We start from the raw sequence: 20,225 nt of genomic DNA on the forward strand, positions 1-20,225 counted from the left end.
AATCCCATGCAGACCTGTCACACCTGACAGATGATGTTTTATAAGTGTGGGCGTGGCGACGACGATATGCCGTAATCTTTTTTTAAAAACATCAACCCCACACAGGAGGCCCTGAGGAAAATAATTTCCCTCGGGACCTATGTCATTTTTGAGGATGCTGTGTGGAGGGTCTTTTTAATGAAAGGATGAGAGGAAGCAGTGGGAAGGAAAAGGTATGAGAGGTAAACTAGGGATCAGTGTGTTCAGGAGTGACGGACGAATGATTTATTTTTCCCGCTGCAAGGCGATGGTTCAAGAGAGACAAGTAGAATAGGTCAAAGGATTTCCCCAAACCAGTCTCTCCCGATCCGGCAAGTCACGCAACTGGAGAGCAGGCACATCCTAAACACACTTCACCCGATGAACCCGGGCAACCCTGCTAAATCACTAAACATAGCAAACCACTTGGGGGACCTATGGTAGAGTTGTTGGTTATTCAATAAATGGTTCCCGGGATGGTGGTACCCAAACCCACCTCCCAAATTGAAATCTGCTGACCAAACGATATTTGAAAATCATTCGACCCACTGCCGTAGGCAGGAGAGGGAGTGAGATCAATTTAGCACGTGCAACCGCGCAACCCCACGGCTGTCAGCTGTGACAGATACCATACAAAGAAATGATATTCTGCGGCAACTCCCTAATTGATCTTACCACCTCTCTCGCCCTAGGGAGAGGAAGATTATAGCGTAGTATGACACCTCAATATAATCTGTATGATGAGTATATAAATAAGCGTTGATGAGTTAAGCATAATGTGTCTTAGGCTTTACCTCAAAAATTTATTTACTGCGCAATTGCTTTGACTACGATAACAAATCAAACGGTAATAAAAAAATCATATTTTATTCTATGTGAAGACGAAAAATAAATTAGTAATCAATGTAAAAGCAAAGTAAAACAAATTTTTTATAAATTTTCTCTCTTGAATAAATTAAACCACTCACTCCCTTGTAAGATCGAAGCGAGAATATACATCATACATGGTCACTTATTTATATTTGTAACTTACACCCCCTCGAGAATGGACATAGTAATCTTTTTATAACATGTGTGTGATGAATATGTTAACTATAATACTTTTGGCCGTGAAAATCTCAAATAATACCATGTTAAAATATAATTTAAGATTTTCACGGCCACAATGTCCATCATCTGTATGATGAATGTATGACACATCTGCCCTGTCACACATTTGCCCTGCAACGTTGTCCGAAACGTTGGCTAAAGAAGGAGTTAGCGAAACACGGCATAACACCCCAAAAACAAATTACAAACATAGCATGTTCAATTTTAAGTTAAGATAACCTGTTTACAAAATTCATATATCGAAAGAATTTAATTGTAAATATTATTGAGGTATGTTACTTAAGCATTTTTGTAACTCTATTCCGTGCAGTTGAACACTTCTACAATTTCTGTGAAATTATTAATAACTGCATGTAAGTAGGTCCGAGTGAATATCTTAATGACTCAGTCCTGATATTGCTATAGGAATTAAAAATATAATTTGACCGAGTAGTTTAAGTTGGTATATTAAAGGCTTAATAAATCAGGGCTGTCAATAATACCATCAACACTTTTTAAAATATCAAGTCAAGTCGGAAAAGAGTATTCAATCTGCGAGTTTTCATAATTTTAATTCTTTCAAACATATTTCTTCACAAAATTATGTGACACAAACAAATTATATGTAATGATACGTAAAACAAATGAGCGCTCTCTCACTACCCCTCTAGCACTTGCTAAGGCGGATGGAGGTTTTTATAGCTACTACACAATACATCAGATATGGAATAAGCGAGAAAAAAAAATTGTATATCAAAAAACGCTCGCGTTATATAGCGTGTGTGACACAGGCATGGCAGTATTTTTCAAAGAACTCGAATCAAGTGAGTGAAATCCGGAAGACGTACGATTTATTTTTTCGAATGGTCTATGGTTCGTAGGTTGAAAATTATTTTGTCTACACACCTTTATTTATGGTCTTCACAGAAAAAAATGTTTTGTCTATGTGTTATGAAGTTTTGACTTTTGACGGAAGATTTGACATACGTTAGCGGAATTTCCAGATGTTCAAAACATTTCATTTGCGAAGTTGATTAAAGACCACCCTAAAAATGGATGTCGACATCAATATTATACTCGCAATCATCACATTGCTATTACTTCTAGGAATGGGAGGCGTATTGTTTTTCTTCCCGTTCAGCGTTAAACCAGGTTAACCTCTTGTATTTTTAGCCACGATCCAATCTATATCACAATGTAATATATTAAGTTACTTGATACTGGCCTGCGAATGCTTTATGGCTTGATTTAGTGATTTGTATTATTACTGCATGTTTCAAAATTACATATTTTTTTTAGCTGAACAACAACATGCGAGGAAACCAGAGGCCGCCCTCCCTCAAGCTGGAGGAGGTAGACAGCAGGCTGCCAGGAATCAAAGGGCTCGCATGAGAGCAAATGGTAGTCCCACAATTTATTTATAATCCATATTGACAAAATTGATAATAGATTATGGAAATTACACCTTGTTTTAACAAATACTACAACAAGCAACTATTGCACAAATAGGTTCTTATTTTGTTTTAATTACGTAATTTATGCGTATTTAGATTAAAAAAAGTGTCACTCCATTCAAAACAAGTCCAAAATGGCGGTAAAGGGATCATTTTATAATGTAAATTTTGAACTTTGAATTAAAAATGGAATTATAATGCAACTTTTACCATCTAATAGTAATTAAGTTAAGACAAAGTGTAATTTACATATTCTGTGCCTATTAAAAGTAAAGCAGTTAGGGAAATATTTAGCCCAACAACTATTTACATGCAAAAACAAATTCTTCTGTATTATTCTATATCATTATTTCTTTGAAGTTTATGATATTTTCGATTGCAGCCGCCCGCCAGCGCCAAGACACTCCGGCTGAAGACGAAAACCACTCGGACAATGAGAACCAGCAAGATGAAGAAGAAAATGTAGACATGTTCGCTGCCGACGCCAAGATCGGGGCCAAGAAGAGGGCCAAGATGGAGCTGAAGGCGGAGAGGAAAGTGGCCCGCGAGGCGGAGGAGCAGATGCGCGAAGAGAGGAAAGCCAAAGAAGCGCTTAAAGAAGAAGAGAGACAGAAACAAAATGAAATAGAAAAGGTAGTTCTTTTGCCGTTTTAGATTCAATGTGCAAACTAATATTCATGAATTTATTTTGGATGCGTGTAAAAGAGTTCTGTTGGCAATTATTGTGATAACGTTGCCGAATTCTGTTGCACGCTTTATATGCAATTTTTTTAAAAATACCACTTGGTTTTCACAGAAGGTTAAAGCTTTTGAAATGTTGCTGTGTAAATAGTCGCATCCTCAAAGTACCCTGGACAAATAGGGTGACGAATTAAGAAGATCTTCAATGACCAAAAATTTCGAAACTGTACTTACAATGTTCTCAAAAAAATATGCTCTCAAAAAAAAACGCGGCCAAAACCATATACTCAAATTCTCCCATTTTCATCAGCGAGGTGCTGTCACCGTACTTTAAGGAACTTCTATGGAAAACTAAGCAGACGGCTAAAGAAACCCACTACCAATACGTGTGGTTTAAATCAAATAAATTGCTTGTCCGCAAAGCAACTGGGGATAAAATCATCCAAATAAAACACGAAAATGACCTAAAAAAAATGGGATAACAAACTTAGACGACTAATCCACCTGAATCCAAGTAAATTAAATGTATTGCTAATTATTTAATATGGCAGAATTACTAAATACTATCCACTCAACTAGCACTCACTCACATTATTCAACCAATAATACAAAACTATGCCATTCTTTATTTAGCACCCCAGGCACCCTTACTATATTAAATCAAAACATAAGATCCCTAAACAAAAACTACGACGAACTAGACATACTATTGTCCTCCTTTAAAATAGACTTCAATATTATTATATTAACAGAATGCTGGATCCCAACCTCTTTTACTGTAAAATACAAAAAAAACTACTCCTCATATTTCACAACAAAATACAAAAACCAAAATGATGGAGTTGTTGTTTACATAAAAGATAATCTTAACGCCTCTGTCTCAGAATTCACCCTAGAAAACTCAAACTGTTTACAAATAATCGCTGACCCAGATACGTGCATACTCGCTATTTACAGATCACCTTCATCACACAACATTACACCCTTTCTAATAGCTCTCGACTCTCACATAAAAAAAATTACCCACTTCAAAAACATCATCGTAACTGGTGACCTAAACATAAATATACTCCCACAAGGCCATCCCCAGAATATCGAATACCAACTGATGCTCCTGGAACATGGCATAATAAGCGCCATCAACACTCCAACCAGAGTTACCAGAGACTCGGAATCATGTTTAGATCACTTAATGATCAAATCCAAAAACAAATTCTGTAGCGTAGTTTTCGAATCCACAATCACAGATCACTACACAACAATGATAGGACTGACCACACAGGCATTGAACCCAACAATTCAAAACAACATCACAAAATTTGAAACTGACTACGTGAACCTAAAACATTGCCTAGAAAACCAAACGTGGGAACACCTTAAAAAAATTAACAACACTGAAGAAGCCTGGAATTACTTTATTACATACCTACAAACGCTCATCACTCAAAACACCACAAAAACATTCAAATCCTTCACGCACCGCAAAATAAGACTCAAAAAATGGATTACCCAAAGCATAATAAATAGCATTAAAAAACGGGACAAACTGCACAAACAAGTCAAATACAACCCAAATGATACTTTTCTGAACTCTTTCTATAAAAGGTACAGAAATACTTGCTCTCTAATTATACGAAAAGCCAAAGAATTATATTACAGAAACAAACTGGTAACTGCTAACTTTGACCCGAAAAGCGTTTGGTCTATTCTGAGGGAAAGTACAAATACACAAAAAAACAAAGATGATGAAATAAAAAAAATACTTATCAACGACGAAGAAGTCGACTTCCACAAAAATCCTACACTTATCCTGAACTACATAAACAGACATTACACAAATATCGGAGCTAGCCTAGCCGAAAATATAAAACAAAAATCGTCTAGTAACGATAATCAAGAAACTCAAAAAATTCCGACTCAGTGCACACACAAAAATAGTGACAGTCTATTCAAATTACATAGAGTAACTCTGGAAGACACCAACAAATTAATACATTCCCTAAAGAATAATACAACATCAGGTCCCGACGGAATAGACTCTAAAACAATAATTACACTAAGCCAACAACTACTTACTCCACTAACATACGTTATTAATCTTAGCCTGAAAGAAGGAATTTTTCCGAGCATCCTAAAAAAAGGTTTGGTTATTCCTATTCATAAATCAGGACCTAAAAATAATGTAAACAACTTTCGACCCATCACACTATTAAACACATTGTCAAAAATTCTTGAAAAAGCAATAAAAGAACAGCTGCAACAATATCTGGAAAACATGCAAATACTCTCAGTTAACCAACATGGCTTTAGAAAAAATAGGAACACAGAAAACGCAATTGCCACTGTAACCGAGTTTATTACACATAATTTAGATGCAAAAAAAAAGTTATTTCAATCTATTTAGACTTATCTAAAGCCTTCGATACAATTTCGCACAAAAAACTTTTCAAGAAACTAAAAAACATTGGCATAAATGGAGTAGAATTTGAATTAATGAAAAGTTTCATGTCTGACAGAACACAACAAGTTAAAATTGATAACAAGACAAGTGAACCACTCTTAATCACATACGGAGTCCCACAGGGGAGTGTCCTTGGTCCATTAATATTCCTCATATACATAAACGAATTATGTGACATTGAAATTGATGGTAAACTCGTGACCTTCGCTGATGATACAGTTCTTCTGTGTCAAGCAGCCACATGGAAAGATTTATTCATAACAGCTGAAAAAAGTTTGTCTATTGTCATAAAATGGCTAAACAGAAATACTCTTACCGTTAACACAGTCAAAACAAAATATATCACACACAGTATTACACAAAGAGGTCAACCTCCGTCTAACTTGGACTTGTTTTTGCATGAATGTAAACAAACATCATCCAATTGCCAATGCGAACACATTGAAAGGGTTAAACAAATAAAGTACCTAGGAGTTATTATTGATGCATACTTACAATGGACTGACCACATTACTTTTATTACCAATAAACTAAAACGAGTCTTACACCTAATAAAATCCATTAAAAACATTTTCCCACTAACAATACTCAGATCAATATATTTTGCACTGTGTCAATCCATTGCCACTTATGGAATATTAGCTTGGGGAAGCGCTACAAACACAACAATTGACCCAATTCAAAAAGTTCAAAAGGCAATAATAAAACTCATACTGCAAGTACCATTCTACACAGACTCAACCAAAATCTTCAAAACACTAGACGTCATGTCAATAAGACAACTTTACGCCAAAACTGCTCTCCTACACCTCATCCATAATAATCTTCATATTACAAATCAAGCAAAAGCCATAATAAAAACCAGGTCCTCAACAAATAAAACACTGAGCATTCCAATAACACACACCACACACGGTCAAAGACACTTTCAATACTACGCAACCAAACTTTTTAACAGTATGCCCATTACTTTGAAACAATTATTGACTACAAACACATCTACAAACTTTCTCAAAAAACATATCATAGCCTGGATAAAAAATCAAGATATTCACTTTATTCAAAAGATTATAATTCCAAACCAAACATAACCAAAATATAACAAGTAAAATTTAATATTATACACGTTCATCAAGAATTATCCACAAATTCATACACTCACATATAAAAGTGTGTTTTCATGTTTCAATATATGTCTGTGAAAAAAAAAAAATAATAATAATAACTTTCTACCACAACACATAAATACCTGTCACCCTTAACCACAAACACGTTAACACCTCAGCACAGGTTCTCCTAGTGAGGTGCTCACGTTACATATAATATCACACACACACACAGTTTTACCTAAATCAACCTATGTTCTTCATTTTTTATACCTTTTTTCTTCATTTTTTATACCTTTTTTCTGTACTTTTTTTTCTCTGTACTGCAATATAAACCACTGTAATAATTTGTAAAACGTGTATTCAAGAATAGACATAAATAAATAAAAAATAAAAAAATATGTATAAAAAAAAGAAACTCCATTATGTTGGTCACATCATGAGGAGTGCTAATAGGATAGTCCGACTGATAATCCAGGAGAAGCTTGATGAAAGAGGTAGTGGAGGCAGATGTTAAGCACAACATCCACCGCGAACTTAGCTAAGCTATCTTACTTTAGCTTTGCTCGCATCGTAACGAGTCTTTTTCATACTTTCGTTTCCACCATGAGCATATAGTGCTAAGCATTATGAGCTAACCTACCAAGCTAAGCTAAGCTGCCTCCCCCGTCGCTACGCATACGCATCCTTCAAACAGTAGAGTTGTTACACAACTTGCAGAGATTGATCGTTCTAAGTCATGGAAGAATTCATAGTATTTCGTTTCCGGTCGATACGGATATAAAAAGCTTAGCTGACTAGCTATTTTAGCTCACCTCATCTCGTAGTTTCGTTCGTGGTGAATATTGCGTTTCACACTTTATGGTTTCAAAGCTTACATGATTGGCACTAGCGTGGTTCCGGTTGTTCCTGGCTGCATTCTATAAGGTCAAGATTGCCCTGATAGAAGCGGGCACCAGAACTACAAGAAGGGTTGTTGAAATTCTCTACACGTTTAGGAGTCGTACTCAGGTTGTGGCTTCGTAATTTGCTGAGGAATTGTGCTGACATCAGTAGCCACCGCGCTACCGCGTCTCTTAGAGGGTATTTATTGACTGAATGAAATCAACTCTTCGACTACAGAATTACATGAGCTAAAATTATGCTTTATATAGTAAAAATACCCATCCCACTACTAACGCTGACGAGTTTCGCTAGCGTGTCATAGAATTTAGTCCAAACTCCATCGCCCTCTGCTTCGTTAGCGGTAATTCCTCCATCCAGCTGATAGGCAGCCGCTGATCGTCATCCGTTGAATTCTACAACTCAGCGTACTGGTGGACATTGATTTCTTGAGTTCGATGAATTTACTACAGCTCCTCGTGAATGTAGCAGTAGTGTATGTACACCGATATTCGTTTATTAACCTCCTCACACGGTAACAATTTTATTCTCACCCTTTGACATTTGTTTCAATGGAATCTATTAATTTGTTTGTATCTTCTCCAGGCCGAGGAATTGAAGCGTGAAGAAGAGGAGAAAAGGGAAATAGAAGAAAGAGAAAGGCGAGAACAAGAAGAATACTTGAAGATGAAGGCTGCCTTCTCGGTGGAGGGAGAAGGGTTCGACGAGGAAGCCGAGGACGACACTGAGAAGAACTTGCTGCAAGAATTCGTTACATATATTAAAGTAAGATTTAACTATAAATTATTTATATATGTATCAACACTTTTACGTACTTGTAAACACATCAGTATTAACCTCTCAGACAAAGACTTTTATTTACCATGTGTTCCTTTGAGAACTGTCAAAACGTGATAATTTTTGTGTTATTTACGAGTTTTGCTAAAAGCTTCATAACTCACGTTTTGGGAAACGTAGCCTCATTCTAAAAAATGTTTTGGAAAGATTATGAAATCCACTATCGCATTGTGTTGTTATACGTAAATATTTGCGTTTCTAAATATACATTTTTTGAAAACGTCAAAAATATGTAAAAATCGCTTACCATTATTTCAAAGCCTGGAAAAATGTACTTTTTTCTGAGTATCATAAAGAAATAACACTTTATATATTGAAGAAATATAATTAAAAACTATTAGTCACCTCAAAATATTAACCGTCAAAACTAAAATATTTTTAATAAATTATTTAGAAACGCAATAAATTATGAACGAACAAGATGACAGATTCAATCGGCTTAGATTATGCACCTCTACGTTCCATAGATATTCTTGAATACAGACGCGTAGCGTTATTCATTATCGATACTCTGTTTTTTAAATCATGGCAATCCGTATACTAGTGATGGAAATAAATCGATTTTTGTAAAATCTCGCGCGTTTACGTGAAAAGACGTTCTAATGTCTTGACCGCTATTATCATATTTACGTCTTTTGACGTTCTAATGTTCTGAGTGGTTAAAACCATAAATGGGCCCGTAACGTTGAGGGGAACAAAGCAAGTTGTGCGGAGCGGTGAGGTGGCATGTACACAGGCGCACGCATTCCATAAAGGCATTAATTCCCGCCCAATTTACATTAAAATAACAAATAATATTAAACTTTATACAATCCAAAAATTTTTCCAAGCAATTACATATTTCAAAAATTTGTTGGATTTATAAACTTTAACATTATTTGATATTTAAATGCGAAAAAGGTAAATTGTGCAGGGCTTAATGTCTGTATGGAATGCAAACGCCTGCATGTACATCTTCCTTTCAAATGAATTTGATTGTTTATGGGCAACTCGCATTGTATTATAACTATTTAGCTTTAGAAAAAAAAATTGACTTACGAATTACTAGTCTTTTTTACAATTTGGTGGTTGGGCGAGATTAGGCGAAAACGGTTCAGCTTGTTTCCAAAATCGAATATTTTGTTACAGTATTTAGTTAGACACTTTTACAAACGTGTTAAAATTTACTCACTGTACTCATTTTCGCGGCGCTACACAACCCGATTTGATAATAAAAAGTCGGTTCGGTTAAAAATGAACATTCAGACCCTGTGCAGCAAAGTTCCACAATGGACTGCGCTGTAAAATGTTAACTTACTTTAGCAAACTTCACTTTTCTGCGCATGGTCTGGTTATTCAATGAGCTCTCGGTCAGAATGCATCTGATGTAGTGGTTTATTCAAGAAATGCTGGAACTTTCCTGGTGCCAAAATCATTGTGACACAGTTTGAATCCAGCTCGTTGAAATGATACTCAGATTTTTGCATTAGGGCATGTTTATTCTTTTTATGGTCAGTGGTCTTAGCACACTGAATATTAATTTTTTAAATATTGAAGACAATATTAGTGATTCTTAAACGCAAATCTGAAACAGAAAAATCAGAAAAGGAAACGGTCACATCTGGGACCAGATGTGACCGTTTCCTTTTCTGATTTTTCTGTTTCAGATTTGCGTTTAAGAATCACTAATATTGTCTTCAATATTTAAATATTATAATTTGAGGTTTTACTCAATAAGTTATTCCGAAAAATAATAATTAATTTTTTATGTATATGAATTATTTATTACAGCAAAATAAGGTTGTGGTGATTGAAGACTTGGCCGCCCACTTCAAGCTGAAGACACAAGCTGCTATTGACCGAATCACCACCCTCCAGGCCGAGGGCCACCTCACCGGAGTGGTGGACGACCGGGGGAAGTTCATCTACATCTCGCAGCACGAGCTGGAGAACGTTGCCAAGTTTATCAAGCAGAGGGGGCGCGTCTCCATCACCGATCTGGTTGAAAGTAGCAACCAATTGATCAACCTCGTGCCGGTCACTGTTCAAAATTGAGTTTGAGACCTATTACTTGGGTTAGGGTATTTGATGAAATTCAAATGTAACATTTGTCATCAGATGGCCAATCAGTGCCATTTTGTTTTTTTGACATTTGAAAGGACCCCATTAAACTCCTATTCTATGTCTGTTTCAGCTTTTTATCATATTGTAATTTGCTGACAAGCATAATAACATTACAATTGTTAAGCTTAGTTGACTGAGCATAGCATGACATAAAAGCCCTGTTTAACTCAACCGTTTTGCATTTTGTCTGACTGTAAATTTGTTTTTACATTCAGTTTCCTTTTCAAGATGGTGGCCGTGTTTACTTCGACTTTTTTTTATTCACATTTAAAAAAAAACATTATGGTACCTACCTGCCTGAAGAAAGTTTCAAAAAAAGAATTTTTCCATAAATAAACCACTCACTAGATTGATAACTACATGCTTTTTGTATGAAACAAGTTGCTTCACTTTTTCTTATTTTTATTTTTTTAAAGAAAGAAACATTCCTATAGTAAGCGGAAAATGTTGCTTGTGTTGTGGTGGAGCGCAGCCAGCTGAGGAATTGAACACACTACGCCTTGGTGGGATCCAAACGCAATGTCAACTCAGCCAACGACCAGTCAAACCACAGATATGCCCATAAATAAACCACTCACTAGATCGATATCTTCGAGTATGAAACAAATTTCTCCTAAAAAACCGTAGATATGTCAATATATAGACAGTAAAATTCTCATTTGGAGCCTACTTATTATACTATACACCAATGAAAAACTCTAAAAGTTTATTTCATAGACTTTCAGAGTTTTTCATTGATAGGCAACAATATGACGTCACAATATTCACGGTTCCAATTTTATGTGTGCGATTGTTCTATGTCACGCAACCATCGATAAGGATAGAGGGAACTCAAAAAAGGTGCAACCATAGACAATATAGTTCTCATTCGGAGCCTACCCCATTCATTAGTGTATTTAAAAATTAAACATTCATATCATAAAAGAAAAATGTTTGAAAATTCAAATTGTTCCTCATGACAAGGTTCCATCTGACAAAGCACTGTCCTGTGAAAGTTAGCTTTAAAGTCATTATATTTACAGCTCATTTACTTAGGACAGTGGTATGTCAAATGGAAACCTGTTGAAAAACAGCCGAGCTGTCATGAAAATAACCTAAAATTACTTGATGTTTGAATTCAATGAACATGTTCAAACATGATTGGGGTAAAATTCGGTTTATGGGAGTCACTCGAATAACCGAAATTGAACTTGATTTAGACTAATTTAGGGCTGGGGAATCCGAATCTGTAAGAATTAGGTGGGGGTCGGCACTATTAACTGAGTTATAGGGTTTTGAAATTTCGTACGCGATACATAGAAACCATGGTTTATTTATCAATTATGACATAAGAAAATCAAATTAGTGACGATTTATTAGTCTCACATTTCAGAAGTGCCAACCAAAAAATAAAAAGTGTTGCCATATAATAATAATATTTTTTTACAAAATAGGTTAGGTTTTTAGTTTGGGTTAGAGTAGGCAGAAGAACATGGGAAAAAGGTATTAGAATTAAATCACAAACCAGTCTATACAAACCTAGCGTAGCCCACACACTATTTGAAAACTGGGATGTAACTCTAAAGGGGACGCGAGCAGACGTTATTAAAGGGGCAATTTTTTGTAACAGGAAATAACATGGAAAAAAGGTATTAGAATCAAATCACAAACCAGTCTATACAAACCTAGCGTAGCCCACAAACTACTTGAAAACTGGGATATAACTCTAAAGGGGACGCGAGTGGGCGTTATTAAAGGGTCATTTTTTTGTTATAGAAAATCACAGTTAGGTTAGGTTATATATATATAATTTTAATATTTACAAGATTTTAAATAATAAACTACAAATCTGGCAAATGATATTTAATTTTCTGAATTTTCCATGCATTGATATTATTATTATATGGCAACACTTTTTATTTTTTGGTTGGCACTTCTGAAATGTGAGACTAATAAATAGTCACTAATTTGATTTTCTTATGTGTCATAATTGATAAATAAAACATGGTTCCTATGTATCGCGTACGAAATTTCAAAACCCTATAACTCAGTTAATAGTGCCGACCCCCACCTAATTCTTACAGATTCGGATTCCCCAGCCCTAAATTAGTCTAAATCAAGTTCAATTTCGGTTATTCGAGTGACTCCCATAAACCGAATTTTTTCCCATGATTGTTCTTTTCTATGACAGTATTGAATTTTGAAATTTTTCTGCTTATGATAGAAAAATTACACAGTTAGGTTAAATCTTTAATGAATAAGGTAGAACGATGTAATTATACCTTGCATGATATAATCTAATACGGCATCACGATACGCAATATCCTGGAATATGGAAACGGTCTGAAAAAGAAAATAGATCAATTCTGCGGTGAAGTTAAGTTAAAAGCAAATTAGCATTCTGCTTCTGTTTTTTTGGTTACAATCACAGGTCCTATTTTGTGTTTGATGGAAATCTGGATATTTTTCAATGTCAAGAAGATTAAGCGTTAGCAACGCGTAATAGATTGAAGAAAACAATAATTACAGAATAATACGCAACGCATATCTGGAGGATTTGGTTCATTAGCATTTAATTTTTTTTCCGTTGTTGTAAATATTCCCATTGTATTAGTTATTATACAATGTTATGTTATTTCTAAATAGTATAAAACAAAATTACTATCCGCGTCTGTCTGTTTGTGTGCTTAGTTCTTCTAAACTACGCAACGGATTTTGATAGGGTTTTCACTATCATTTAGAGAATTTCTGCCGAAAGGTTTTTATATACATAATACATGCATATTATATTTATAGAAAGCAGAGAAAAGTCTATGTATTGTTGTCAAGTCTTAAATAAATAAAAATTTAGGCGCTTACATTGCCAACGCTGGCTAAACCTTATGAGATACATCAAAATAATGTACAATGCAATTGTATATCTTAAAAGTATAACTTGTTTTTCTTTTTGTTATACTGTTTATTCCGTTTTCCCTATAATTTTATGATTCTATTTGTTATTTTATTTTGTATTTTATATGTTTTTAATACTAGATGTATGAAAAAATTTGCTTACATCTAAATAAAGCTTCAAAAACAAATGTCTATCTTCTAAGGATAACCCCCCAGGAACGGATACATGTCAGCTAGTTTGCTATATAAATATACTTACATAATGTAACAAATCGCAAAGTTGTGCTTTTTAGCTGATAGAAAATTGTTCTTAAGCTGACATGAACCCAGAATCAGCATCAGCAAAAAAAAAAAACAAAATGGTGCTAATTAGTTATTTGATGACAATGTTACATGTTTGAATTTTTGAAACACCACAAGTTTAGTAAATAAAGTTTGCTAAACATCATCCGTCTTACTTATTAGATTATTATGCGCCGGCTCAGCATTGGCATAGTTAAACCGGCCTTATGCCCAGTTAAATATATTTATGCCGAGGTTATAAGTTTTTAACTATTCTGACCTGATACATTGCTTAATACGGTAACCAGATAACTCAACACACCTTTAAAGTGATGAAACAAAAAACAGGTTACGTAGGTTGGGTTTATAGGTTAGTTTTTTTTCATCGCTTTTAATGACTTAAAGGTATTAAATTGTCATTGTGCCGAGTTATCATGGAACCGCATAATATTTACACAGCGGTTTAAAAGTAAGAGAGAATAATTAGGATATTGAGGTTATACACCTGTGATAGGGAGTTTTTGATACAAATTTGTTTTAACCTTGCATTCCTTTAAAAGTTGGTGCAGAAAAGAAAAGCGCAAATGTAGTTACAGTTGGAACCCAATGGCTTTTCCATCAAATTATTTATTGTTTATAAAAAAATAAATGCAAAATAAGTATAAAATGTTTTTTGTTTGGTTTTTAATCCACTTTTCTTGCTGTGGGTGATTTTTCACAAGTTTTTAATACTAATGGTTCTTTGTGAAACAAGGATGAACAGATATTTCAACAAAATGTTTCATGCACTGAAGAGATAAACCGATAGAAATGTGTTGTAGCTGTGTGTGTGTACCTGAAGTAGTCAATTTTATCAAGTATCCTGTAATATTAATAATACGTCCAACTCCAGTTAAATAATAGGGGCAATATCAACAACTCTGGCCGCTAGAGGTGCTAGTGTAGCATATTGACTTTGACATTCCTTTCAATGGCGGCAAATTGAATTTATTTAGTGGCGGTGTTTTGCACTTTTTAATTTGTTTTTTAATCAATAAAAATGTCCCAAATAGTGGGTTTTATGCATATGGATGAAATAATTACAAACAACAAAAACACGCCAACTCGTTTTCAGGATGTCAAAAACGTTGACAGGTCTCTTGATCTCATCAAAATGACAGTTCAACGCACCTACAAGTGATATAATATCATGAAACAAAAAATAGGTTACATAGGTAACTATCTCACTTTTTACAACAAGGTGTGTTTAACCCTTAGAAGCCGGGTAATATTTTGTAAATATATCAAAGCCAAATATAATATTGAAAATTATACAGGGTGTCCGGAAACTCGTAGTACAAGCGGGAAACTGGTGAATCTACATCACATTTGGAGTCGATTTTGTAGTATATTTTTTTTTTATTTGAGCTTTCGTTATCGAGTAAATCGAGTTTGAAGTTGATTTTTTTTTTTTTTTTTTTAATCAAATTCTTATAAATTATTACTGAAGATCAAAGTACCCAACTAATTAAAACTATTTGAAAGTAAAACAAATGAAGAAACTCGGATTTGAAGCATTATTTTGAAATCACCCTTCATTTAACCCGGTGTAATCATAAAATATTTCTGCTCTGCAGGGTTAAAACATCTGTTATTCAACCCTAAACACCAGAAAAAACTTTAACCCTAAAATAGCCGAAAAATATTTTTTTTTGGTTTTTTTTTTTTTTTTTTTGAAAATGCTCAAATCAAAAAACTTTGTTTTTTTGGGTTCCCCATGTGGTGTAGATTCTCCAGTTTCCCGCTTGTACTACGAGTTTCCGGACACCGTGTATATGAAATAATAGACAGACATCTACAATATCAATATTTTACTTAGGAATTTTCATTGACAGTATTAAAATATGTTCAAAACTTCTAAAACCTAGTTCTGCACACTGCACATTGCAGTGCACCTGAAGGAAGTCACGATTTCACTGAACTGCTACTGTAGTTGGTCGGATCCTGAGGGTTAATTGTCATTTTGATGAAATATCATGGAACCTGTTAAATCGTAGCAAATATAATGTTCTTGACTACATAAAAAGTGAAATCTACAAAAAGTTCATTACATTTCTAAGCCACCAAAGATAGAGTTAACAGCTGCTTTAATATTTTTTACGTATGAGCAAAAATCTTACCCAATTTTTATTATTTTTTTTTTTCCGACTTTATGTCCGGGTTAAATCTTCCCCACAGGAAAAACTAAACCCTTCCACAAATGATCATCTAGTCAATCCACATTATGCAAGTGCATTATATAAGCATAATAAATACAAGAACAACACGTCAAATCACCATAGATCAAATGGGAAAATAATTCACCGACTCCAGATATTTTCATATCAGAGGGTTTGGCTCGGTAGAATTCTTAACTGGACATATAAATCCTACTGATCCCTCAACATAAATATTTAAAAAATCTTTCATAATCCTACATGTGTTTAAAATGACTGATTTTTGCATTTTTTTATATATATATAAATTTTTTGATAGATCTAATACACCTAAATTTTGAATGAGAGAGCTAGGTATAATGCCAGTAGCCGAAATAACAAATGGTAATATTTTTATAGTCTGCGAATGCCAAATTCTTTTAATCTCATTTAATCCTAATTAAAATGATAATTAATGAAAATAAATAATTTATTAAATACACATAAATTCCATTAAAATGTATGAAAGAAAACCAAGATGCTCAATTCATGCCGCTAGGAGGTGTTGGTGTAGTATGTTACCATCAGAATGTATGGGACACGTCAGAAGTTGGAGGTATTATTAATATTATGGGGTACTTTATTTGAGTTATAAACGTCGACCAGTTTCGGTTGATCTCAACCTTCATCGAGACAATAAACATGTAGACTAAATTTCAGTACAGAGGAAGGATTATAAGGTAATCAAAAAAGAAAGCATCTAAGAAAGGGTTACATAGGTTTTTTCATTTGTATAATGTCAAGCTACAGAGTGTATACTTTCTTCCATAAGTCAATTTTATCTTAACAGAACCAGGTGAAATTGATCCAATATTTTCATATATTATGTTCAGAGATGTACTTTATTTCAAATAAATCCATATCAAATGGAAATGCAAAATGCAAAATGGGTATTTTCCATTTTGCATTTTAAATGCTTTACTAAAAACCAATTTGCATTTTGAATTTTAAATGCTTTTCTCAATGCATTTTCCATTTTAAATGCTTTTTTGCAACATTCTTCCTACTATCTCCACTCATCTTTTTTTCATAAGCCCCAAATATCAGTTGGTCCTCAACCTCGCTATGAGAGATAATTTACTTATGTCAAGTTGCTCCCTGGTAGGAGCCCTGGCAATTGAGTGATACCATTACAAAAAATACTGATTCAAATACTGAACATGGGGCCATGACGCTGTAATATTAAATGTTAGATAGCAGTTTCTATGTTTTTACTTTGGCAACATTTGTCAGGCGCAAATTTTTTGTGGTTCATAATCCGTAGTCGTGGCATTTTTTGATTTACCATCATGTAATATGTTTGTTCTACATTGATGTCTATTATTAAATGACAAACTGCTTAAAAATTCTATAATTATTTGACCTGAGAAACCATTTTGCATTTTGAAAAAAGGTATTTTGCATTTTGCATTTGAAATGCTTTTCTAAAAACCATTTTGCATTTTGCATTTTCAAATGGAAAAGTTTTGACCCATTTCCATTTTGCATTTCAAATGGTTTTGGGTACCCATTTTGCACATCTCTGGTGATGTTTAATATGTGTACATCATGTACATATCGAAATTCTTTCTTAAACAATCAATTACACTAGTCTGTCTGGGACCTAGGAGTCTTACGTAGTATTATTATTATATTATTAGTCTTAGTATTATGCAAATTGGCAACATCAGATTTCATTCAAATCAGTACCGATAACACTTCTACAGATGTGGTGTGGCATATTGTTTGTAGCACCTTACTTCTTCTTTAGATAATTTCTGGATGATCTTTGAGTATTATTAATGACTAGCTGACGTGTACCCGACGATGCTGGGGGTTATCCTTGGGAGATAGACATTTAACATAGTGGACTTTTCTGTAGGCGTTTTTAAGATATACAATTCCGTAGTACATTAAATTGATGTATCTCATAAGGTTTAGCCAGCGTTAGCAATGTAAGTTGCTGTATTATTTATATAAACCTTCCGGAAGAAATTCTATAAATGATAGTTAAAATCCTATCAAAATACGTTGCATAGTTTAGAAGAACTAAGCGCGCAAATGGACACACGTGGATAACGACTTTGTTTTATACTATTTAGAGATGCGTAGAATATAATAATAGTGTAGGTAGAACATTTACACTGTTGTACAAGTTACTAAAAAGAAAGGTTACTGGTAAAAAAGATGCAATAAAAAAGCAGACAGATCACATACATAGGAATTAATAGACGAGAAGATAATGGCGAGGGGTAAAATCAACTGTTGAAGAACGAAGGGAGTGAAGCTGACTGTGATTCGTCAATAAATCAATCTGACAGTAAATAGGCATCTCGCATTATAATATCACCATTTACTTCTTAAAAGTAAAATCTGCTTTTGAATGAATAGACATTTTTACATGGGAGCGCAAATTACTCGCCACGTTATGAACTAATTTGCGAAGTCCAAATTCGGCAAAGTAAATTTCTTCTGTTTGCAGAGTCGTAGTTAGTTTCAGAGTATTTAGTTAAGACACTTTTACAAATGTTTCATAATTTACTTACCCCAGTAAACAACGATGAGCACACTTGAGAATCGCTACATTGTGATGTGATAGTATATGTTTCTAAAACTGATCCATATAATACGGTGTGAATAAGCTTAAAATAAAGTAAAATAATGCTTACTTATGGAATGTAATATGACAATTGGGTTTATTCTCTTTTTCACATCTATTTTTACAAGTTTTCATAGTACAAGTCAACATTTTGCCGTGTTATTTCGTAAAATGAACCGATGATGCCTCGACCATAGTTCGCACAAGAATGATGACGTCACGTTTTCAAATTTCACTTGAGGCCATACGCGAGCACAGCCGGCTCCAATGGAACCGGTATGGGGAGTGGGGATAATACGCTTTAATCACTTAGGGCAGGTCTACTAATATTCATATGTCTATGAGACAGATCCTTTTATACGTCTCTTTCATACTTTGGGGATCCGGTAAGAAGACAATGAAAGATGCTAGTTGTGTTGTGTCACAGTGTTTATTTTGAGTCAGTAGAGTTAGTCAGTTGGGAGATGACTCCGGACCGATGAGGATGACACTAGGTGTAGTCGGCGATGGAGTAGTCGAGGCGGTGGTAGTCGAGTGAGTCGACACCACGTTGGTGGAGACCGGATTCGTGGGTGTGTTCAGCACTGGTGAAGACGTGGAGTCTTCCGGGTACTCCAGTGTAAACAAGTTAACCGAAGGTGCGATGGACCTGGTCGGAGATGTACGGGAGATGCAGGCCGGCGACGATGCCGCGGGGCCGATGCGCAGACCGGCGAGGTATCGCAGGATCTAGGTGCGTGAGGTCGGCGCTGTCCAGGAATGATTGCTGATGTGATCCCGAGGAGTCCATATTGATTCGTAGTCCGTGCAGAGCCGGGTGTGGGTAAATAAGGTCCTGTAGCTGCGCGGTGAAGAAACAGCGGGGCGCGACGCAGGGGGAACCGGCCATAGCGGCCGACTCCTCAGTACGCAGCAAGCAGTCACCGAGCTCGCAGCTTTGTCACTCGTAAAACTGCTAATTGATGACTGACTGAGTACATCTCGACTCGCCTCATTATATACCCCCCCGGTGTGTCGAGAGCATTTCAGACCTGTAGGTGGAACGCCGAATGCTCGCATTGCGTCTAGAGAGTTCCTGCTACAATGCGTTTTGCACTGGCGATCGTTCCAGAATATTCTCGTAGCATCGCTACAATACTTTTAGATATACGTTCATTACATTGTTCAAGTTGAATAAGATATGCTAAGATGGATGGGAAAATGGTAGTGCTTGTTGTTTCAAAGTTCTGTTGAACTTTATTATAATCTGTAGAGGTTTTAAAATAAAAATCGTGTCGTATTTTGGAAGAATAAAGATTATTATTTTTTAATGAAAAGTTTATTTTGTATTACAATAACAAATTGTCACAATCCTATTTCAATCACAAAGTTAGGCCTCACTCAATAAAAAATGCATATTTTTACTATCAAATCTTTCACCAGGCTTTCCAAAAAGATTGATTTCATTCTAGAACCTTATTAATTTGACATTTTCATTTTGAATGCAGGAAATAATAATTAATAAATACAAATTATAATATTTGTAAAAGCCGCCTGGTAAACTGATAGTTTTTTTATTGATTTTATTTACAGAGTGATTATTACGTATTATTGAAATTCACAGAATTT

General features: G+C 34.8%; 1 protein-coding gene across 1 annotated transcript; it reads left to right on the forward strand.

The window, feature by feature from the left end:
• Positions 1–2,053: 2,053 nt before the first annotated feature.
• On the forward strand, positions 2,054–11,481 carry Ddrgk1 (DDRGK domain containing 1). The gene is made up of 5 exons (XM_089636965.1): positions 2,054–2,259; positions 2,407–2,508; positions 2,944–3,194; positions 8,298–8,477; positions 10,320–11,481. Exons 1-5 carry the CDS (start codon positions 2,160–2,162, stop codon positions 10,581–10,583), a joined length of 897 nt encoding a protein of 298 aa, XP_089493091.1. The 5' UTR covers positions 2,054–2,159; the 3' UTR covers positions 10,584–11,481.
• Positions 11,482–20,225: the final 8,744 nt, after the last annotated feature.

This window comes from Hesperophylax consimilis, chromosome 11, assembly GCF_061612785.1.
Source record: "Hesperophylax consimilis isolate HC1 chromosome 11, BYU_Hcon_1.0, whole genome shotgun sequence".
In the NCBI taxonomy this organism is placed as follows: domain Eukaryota; kingdom Metazoa; phylum Arthropoda; class Insecta; order Trichoptera; family Limnephilidae; genus Hesperophylax; species Hesperophylax consimilis.

Bases quoted from the DNA above. Each gene is read 5' to 3' on its own strand.
- Ddrgk1 (XM_089636965.1), top strand. From the start codon at position 2,160: ATGGATGTCGACATCAATATTATACTCGCAATCATCACATTGCTATTA. The intron at 2,260-2,406 runs GTTAACCTCTTG...TATTTTTTTTAG, and splicing joins CCCGTTCAGCGTTAAACCAG to CTGAACAACAACATGCGAGG. The intron at 8,478-10,319 runs GTAAGATTTAAC...TATTTATTACAG, and splicing joins AATTCGTTACATATATTAAA to CAAAATAAGGTTGTGGTGAT.